At 38.9% G+C, this 7,687-nt stretch overlaps 1 protein-coding gene across 1 annotated transcript; it reads right to left on the bottom strand.

The window, feature by feature from the left end:
* Positions 1 to 963: 963 nt before the first annotated feature.
* On the bottom strand, positions 964 to 7,275 carry MMAA (methylmalonic aciduria (cobalamin deficiency) cblA type). Its single transcript, XM_009875167.1, has 6 exons — positions 6,855 to 7,275; positions 5,754 to 5,876; positions 4,182 to 4,352; positions 3,827 to 3,912; positions 2,890 to 3,039; positions 964 to 1,324 (listed from the first exon to the last, which is right to left on the bottom strand). The coding sequence occupies exons 1-6, from the start codon at positions 7,273 to 7,275 to the stop codon at positions 1,037 to 1,039; spliced, it is 1,239 nt and encodes a 412-aa protein (XP_009873469.1). The 3' UTR covers positions 964 to 1,036.
* Positions 7,276 to 7,687: the final 412 nt, after the last annotated feature.

Genomic DNA, 7,687 nt, shown 5'->3' with positions numbered 1-7,687 from the left:
ACCACAAACCATTCTCTCCCCCTGTCCTGGTTTGAGCTAGACAGAACCAATTCTGTTCAGTGCTTTTTACTTTTCCGTTCAGTCTAAGAGGCTGCACTTGCTGAAGGGCGTATTTTTGCAGTGTCTGCTACTAGCAATTTAACACCTGCTGTTTACAGGAGTGGGTATGCAGACAGGCTCTTGCTGATACTTGCTCCTAGAGTGACCAAGGTCACTGCTGGATTTTGTGTCATGCTTAGGGCACCAGGAAGGGGGCACAAGGAAGCTGAAGGTGGCACCTTCACTGAGTGACAGGACAGGTGACCAACAGCAGTATTCCATTCCATATGCATTGCATTCAGTATAAAGCAGAAGATCACACAGGTGAAGTTTTCTTCAGTGGCTGGCATCTGAGGACTCCATCAGTTCTGCCTTTGATCCCCATCCTGAGTTCCCACATCCAGCTCCTCTGGTCCTCCTCCTGCTGCTGAGCCTGGGGCTTCCCTGGTGGCACCTGCCTGCAGCATCGCTGATGACTGCTATGGGAGCAGGGATGGTTCAATATCAGTTTTGTATGTATTTCATTATTTCCTTATTAGTACTATTATTGTTTATTAAAGCTGTTCTACTTTTCTGTTCCAATCGGTAAGTCTTTCCACCTCGTTCCCTTTCTCTTCCCAAATGGGAAGGGCAAGGAGTTAGAGAGTGTCATCGACATTCAGAGGCCAGCCCAACCCTAACCCTCAACACACACCCTCTCAAAACCAGTGCCACTTCGACACAGGCATACATTTTTGATGAACAGAGATAAAGCATGTACAAAGAGAAGGCTGAGAAATGTAGCTTTTTCTATTATAGTCTGTAGTAATCTCTGAGTGAGTCCATTTGTCATGATCTTCACACATACAGAATCCTACAGTATTTTTTTACAGAGTATTGGATCGGTATTTTGTTGATGTCTGCTGTAGTAAACCACTTGAATCTACACATAGAAAAACTGTATTTAATGTTCATGTTTACATAAAGCACTTAACAAGCACAGACTAGAATAGAATGCTCAGAGACCATCTTTGAATGCTTTCAGTAGCAGGTCAGCTGCCAGCCCAGGAGACAAGACACCACTAAGAACTTTTTCTTCTAGAAGTGGAATCTTATCTTTGACAGCCAGGTGACTCCGGAAATGTTCCAACATATTTTCTTGGATGAGATTCCACATCCACACTTTCTGCTGTTTTCGGCGCTTGGCAATCAACTCACCACTTCTGAGCATGACGTCACGAAATTCTGTCATTTTATCCCACATATCTGAGATACCTTCTCCGGTTTTGGCAGAGATGCGCATTACCTATTGGATTCAGAAGAATTCTGTCATTTTATCCCACATATCTGAGACACCTTCTCCGGTTTTGGCAGAGATGTGCATTACCTATTGGATTCAGAAGAATTTTTAAAGCCAAGTAACCACTAGGCTTGAGGGTTCAATTCCTGCATCAGGGAGACTGCATGAAAATTAAGAAATGTGCAAGGCAAGCTCACCTCAGTACGCCCACTTAATGAAGCTCCAAGCAGTTTTGTGCTGCTTACTTGTTTCTTTTTGTTATAAAAAGACCTCAGAATAGGGACTCTAGCAACTCTAGGTGGACCTCGAGAACCACAGTATTTGGGAAAAACAGGCCTTGTCCAACTGCTTGTATAATGAGTGAGAATCATTTTAAATCACTCCTTTAGCTAAAAGATACAGTGTTGCTGTTTTACTTAAATATTGAATTAATTACATATTCTAGCAGCTACTCTTTTGCACTTAAAATATTCCTAAAAAGGTATTTTGACTATTTTTTCACATTTGCTTTCCAGACTAGGATTTCATTTTTCCAAAAAAAATTATTTCAGACATGCAATATGATCTTTTAAATTGAACAGACAAAAAAGTCTCTCTCTCTTTTGCCAATCTAACGGATAGGATACAGCCCCTACACATCAACATTTTCTTTCTTCTAGTTGTCACGCTACCATTACTGAAAGAGGCAGACTTCTGATAACCTGTTTAATTCACTGGTCTCAAACAGTTTTTTTGAGTCATGTTTATCAGATGTGACCTCTCGTTAGATCTAGAAACAGAAATCACAAAATGATGACTAATCCTCAAGCACCCCAGCTGATTTAAACATAATTCATCAATTTTAATAGCATTGCAGAACAAATCTCCTTTATCTATACACACATACAAACAAAGGGAGTGAGAGTGTGTGTGCTTATGTTATATACACATATTAAAAATCAGTACAGAACTTTTTCTTAATAATTTACCATAGTTAGAATACTGCATTAAAACTAAAGGCCTACAGGATAACAACTGCAATAATCTAGACATTGCAGACTCAAGTAGATGAGCTTTTTGCCCAAGAACTTTTATTATCTGAGAAACTAAAAAAACATATGAATGAGTGAAAGAACAAAGATAATCATAGGCTTTAGAGGGAGAAATAGCTTATGGGACATTTTAAGATATGCATAGCTTAGGAAAAGCAAGACAAGTCTGGACTGCTACTGATGTTAGTAACAGGTCTGCTAGTGCTGAGAATGGAGCTCAGGATAGAAATCACGGGGAGCAGGACTGGCTTTGCACAGTGTTTCATGTGACACACCTTGAGATCGGCGGTGAAACAGAAACAGCAGCAATGAACTCTCTAGAACAGTGTGAAACTAAACAACAGAACTGAACTTTTAATAGAAGAGCCCAGGAAGACTAGTATAGCTTGATGAAATGATAACAATCCCAATGCATCATCACTTTTTCTGGGGGAAAAAAAAACCGAACAAAAAACCCAAATGCACCAAAAAACAAACCAAAACCAAACTATACCCAACTTCCCCCCCACACCCCCTCAAATCATAGTGAAGTACACAAACCTTTGGTCTCCAAACCTTTGAACGTTTGCGGAGCAGCTTCATAGCACTAACGTATTCAGCTTGTATTCTCCGTGCAGGCACAACTAAATCACCATCAGCTTTATTGACAGCAACAAGATCAGCCATCTCAATGATACCCCGTTTGATACCCTAAATGAAACATGGAAAGAAATCAGGAATACCCAGGAGGATTGTGACATGTGGATTTATCACAAAAAGCAGGTCAAACCCACTTTGTTAGTTTCTAAAATGCTTTGTTGGTTTCTGATGGCTCTTACTGTCTCTGTGTGTGCACATGTGTGTATGTGCTGGTCATGCAAGAGTAGAACCAACGGCCTCTCTAATTACTGATTATTACTCTACTTTGACACAAGAACACTAGAGTTTGAAGTTTACATGATAGCCTAGAGACTTAAATTTAACATGTGGATTTATCACAAAAAGCAGGTCAAACCCACTTTGTTAGTTTCTAAAATGCTTTGTTGGTTTCTGATGGCTCTTACTGTCTCTGTGTGTGCACATGTGTGTATGTGCTGGTCATGCAAGAGTAGAACCAACGGCCTCTCTAATTACTAATTATTACTCTACTTTGACACAATAATACTAAATACAGAGACTGAAGTTTACATGATAGCCTAGAGACTAAAATTTAACCAAAACATCACCAAGTTTGCAAAATTAATTTTATTCTCTTTTTCTATAAGGCAAAGCCACTGCCAAAAATCATATACAACTAGTAAATAGCTCAAAGTAAATCAGAGTATCAAAGTATTATGTCTAATACTTCCAAAATGGGGGGCAGGGGGGGAAGGTGGGGGAATATCAGATCCTAACTGTGCAATAAATTAGTAAGACACTCAGAAGACTTTGACAGTAGTGGATTTAGGTTTTTCTTTCTAGTCCTAGGTAATACTTGATAAAAGAAACTGAAAAGTACCTGTAATTCATCTCCACCCGCAGGTGGTAGCAGTAATATAAACATATCAACCATATCGGCCACAGCAAATTCTGACTGTCCCACACCTAAAAAGTTAAATCCAGAGTTCACCATTCATTGCAAACTTTCCGTCACATTAATCACAGTTGTTATGACACATCCCAGTATTGCACCATGAGCAAATTCCACTCACAAAACAAAGACAACAGGAAACACAACAATTTTGACACTATGTACAGGGCTAGAAAGCTGACAGAACGGGCATTCATTTTCAACCACTGACCATGTATGAAAGCATGAGCAAAGTATTTAGGTATCACAGGAGGATAATTAAAAAAAACCCCTAAGTGCATACCTACTGTTTCCACAAGAACAACATTGTAGCCTCCTCCTTCACACAGCAGAATGGCTTCATTTGTGGTCCTCGTTACACCTCCAAGTGTCCCTCTAGTTGGAGACGGTCTGATGTATGCATTCATGTCTCTGGATAACTCAGTCATCCGCGTTTTATCACCCAGTAGGGAACCTTAAACATTTGATGTTTATTATTTATTATTTCAAAAGCACAACAGACAAACTTTCCTCTCCTCCTTCTCTGAATAAATGAGTGGGAAAAGATTCTCTTTGTCTCTTGGATCAAGTCAGTCAAATAAAAATATCCCCATAAAAGTTGCTAAGGACAGGGATGCTACTGCCTGGTTCTTCTGCCTAGCAGAAGCTGCAAAGGCCTGATAAGCAGACCTTATTGCTACCAAATATGAAGAATTTGTTCAAGGGCAGAAGTTCTGCAATTCCTGAATAGCTTTTTGATGCCCATACAAAGCAGGCCACACAATTAAATTTTTGCCGTTTCTGTCCAAATGGACAAATCTCTGCATTATGAGTCTGATATGTCTTGACAGGGGATTTTTTGCTTTGTGTCTTAAGAAAGCTGACACATATCCCTGCCTTCCTACATATCCCTACCTACTCATACAAACTTTAAATTGGATTCAGTGAGCTCTACATGCATGATGCATATTCCAAAAGATGAGAGGTGCTCAATTCGTTTAACTGGTGCAGTCTTGCTATTGTATTTCCCTATTCTATTGATGTGTCTTGAATGTATGCACTCAAGAATATAGTCTATCTTAGCTCCAGGTCATTGCAATGCTGGTTGGTTTTTTTTTTAGTTTCTAAATAGTTACACATTGCAATATCTTCTCTAATAACTTAGAAGCTGGAAAAAGGAATAATGTTTCCTGGCAGCTGCCCATTAGAAAAAGATCAAAATCAAGGTTCTATTACTTATGTCATAGATATTAGCAATCAAGCATGGCCAGCCTATAATTTCCCTACGATTTCTGACTTGAGAGTGACAATTACAGCCACACACCTTTGAAGAACTTCAAATTTAGAAGAAAAAATAATCATCACACTACAAGCCACACAAATGGTCAACGAGACTGCTTCAGGAGACCTTGAAGCCAGTACAGTCAACAGAAATCCAAAAATTCGTACTGAGAACTAATGAACGTTCTAAAAATCCAACCAGATCTACACATTCAGACTGCAGCATCCTCTAAATAGTTTTAAATTCACATACGCTTTCTGCCCAGTGACTAGCACTACCACTGCTGAAATTTATGGCGAAATGAATGTCCTGCTCCTTCATTCACAGGGAAATAAATAAATACAACTAGAGGGAAAAAAAACCATAGCTATCTAAAGTTTCAGACAAAAAAAGTTGTAAGGCAACATTTAAACACTGGAAGCTTGACAAAATAAGGACACTGATACATATTTCTCAGTTTCATATCACATAGGAAACAAATGAAAACTTGATACAAAATTTATTTCTAACATTTTAGTTTTATAGGCCCCAAATTTTCACTCCTATAGTTGACAAGGCATTAGAAATCTGACTCAAACTTTCATTCACACTCACCACCACTTGTACTAGAGGAAGGGTCTACAGCCAACACAGACACTTTATATTTTCTTTCTGTAAGCATTTTCCCAAAGCGTTCTATGAAAGTCGATTTCCCAGCACCAGGAGGACCGGACAACCCTAAATAATCATAATAGGAAGGAAAAAACATTTTGTTAATCAAGTAAATGATACGTCGCATGAACACTGTCAACAGCTGAGTTGACAACAATTCATACTTCTAACACAGCATCACAACAAAGGCAGTTGTGGCAGAGTGTTTATTTGATACACTTGACTAAGTGGTTGTAATTGTCTTGAAGTACACTCCCTTGTTCACCCAAAGCAGCAGTGCTCACTTCTTCACCCCTAATCCTACCCATACCAACATGAGTTTGTCCAGCCCTATTTCCTCCCATCCAAATAAATTTATTTATATATTGACTTATCCTTCAGAATTGCAAAAATGCCATATCCTCAATACAGATTTTCCAGATTTACTATTTATAAAAGAAACACTCTAAAAGCCCTTACCTTGAAGAGCTGTTATTTCAAAAAACGAGGCAATTTACTTGCATGTCAAAGCACGCAAACTAAGGTTAGCACCAAACATTTCTCACTGCCGCACCCCAGGTCTTGTTCTTGCTACCTTTGTACACACACAAGAAATGACAGCTGAGCGTGACATATTTTAGTAGTCCATCTCTTTGCAAGGGAAAAGTATTTTAGAGTTTCAAAGAGAACCAGCTTCAAGTCTCTTCAGTGGAAAACTAGACTGCTTTAATATAAGGCCATCAAACAGGAAGACCAGGTCAGCTTGACTACCTCCTTCCCTATCTAAGCATAGGTAATAGTTGTATCTATCTGCAAACTAATTAACATTTTGGCTTATAATAGTTATAAAAACCCACAACTAACAACAAAATTTCTAGAGCTTTTTCAAAAGTATTTTCCAGCTCCAGCCATAATTCTACTGCACAACAGAAGTGACCCAGATTGGTTAGAAACCACAGAAACCAAGGCTACAGACCATGATGCTTGAAGAACAACAGTGATAAATGAAAGATGAGGGCTGTAATTCCATCAAAGCAACTACTGGACAGACATAAAAGGACTAACCCACTCTAAAGGCAAGTGGTTTTCCTTGATTTAACTTTTCTTGTTCCCTGTGGTAGGATAATACCTTCTGAAGGAGCACCTGGGCTACTTTCTTCTTCCTACTCTGAGTTGATTCTACAAGAGTAATGGCTTCTGCTAAACAGGCTCTATGACCCTCGATTAGTCCACTGTAAAGTCTGTCTACCAGTCTTTGCTCTCTGTCAGAAAGTGCCTCTATTTGATGGTCAGGGGGTGCTTGTTGACACAGGTTTCTCCTCAAACCGTTTGATGAGCGTATCCATTTTGTACAACAGGGGTGCACTGATTTAAGAGATTCACTGCACATGAAAACTGCTCTGGAAGTGAAGTGAAAGTTCGTGAAGGAAGTTCTTCTAGGGAAATAACAATGAGGGAACCTCAGCAGCAAAGAAAGGATCTTCATCTTGTTTGTAATTAGAAGTACCACAGGTATCAGTTCCCTTTTATTTGCAGACACCCTAAAGAGAAAGAAAAACAGTATTACTTCCCCCAAAGCACTTCCAAGGACTCCAATGAAATGTATGTATACACAGGCAATCATTAGCTTTCATTCTATCGATACTCACTATTTTAAAGAAAAAAAAAGTTTTTCTCACCCCATTGAAAAAAAAAAGAACAAAAAGACACATAGAATCTTCAACGGCATAGCATTTCTTTATTATAACGCTTAAGAAATGAAGATGTTTTTATAAATAAGCGTGTAAAAAAAAAAAAAAGCACATTTCAGTATGACAGCCTCTAAGAGTACACACAGTACCCTAAAAATCCAGGAACAAATCAATCCTCATGCTTATTGAAATTGCCATATGTTCTAC

This window comes from Apaloderma vittatum, unplaced genomic scaffold (assembly GCF_000703405.1).
Source record: "Apaloderma vittatum isolate BGI_N311 unplaced genomic scaffold, ASM70340v1 scaffold16748, whole genome shotgun sequence".
NCBI classification, from domain to species: Eukaryota; Metazoa; Chordata; class Aves; order Trogoniformes; family Trogonidae; genus Apaloderma; species Apaloderma vittatum.
This window is presented reverse-complemented; position numbering and strand designations above follow the sequence as displayed.

Excerpts from the sequence above, each read along its gene's own strand:
- MMAA (XM_009875167.1), bottom strand. The coding sequence starts at position 7,275 with ATGAAGATCCTTTCTTTGCTGCTGAGGTTCCCTCATTGTTATTTCCCT. Across the intron at positions 5,877-6,854 it reads ACCACTTGCCTTTAGAGTGG|GGTTGTCCGGTCCTCCTGGT; the intron begins GTTAGTCCTTTT and ends ATGATTATTTAG. Across the intron at positions 4,353-5,753 it reads TTCCTCTAGTACAAGTGGTG|GTTCCCTACTGGGTGATAAA; the intron begins GTGAGTGTGAAT and ends CAAATGTTTAAG.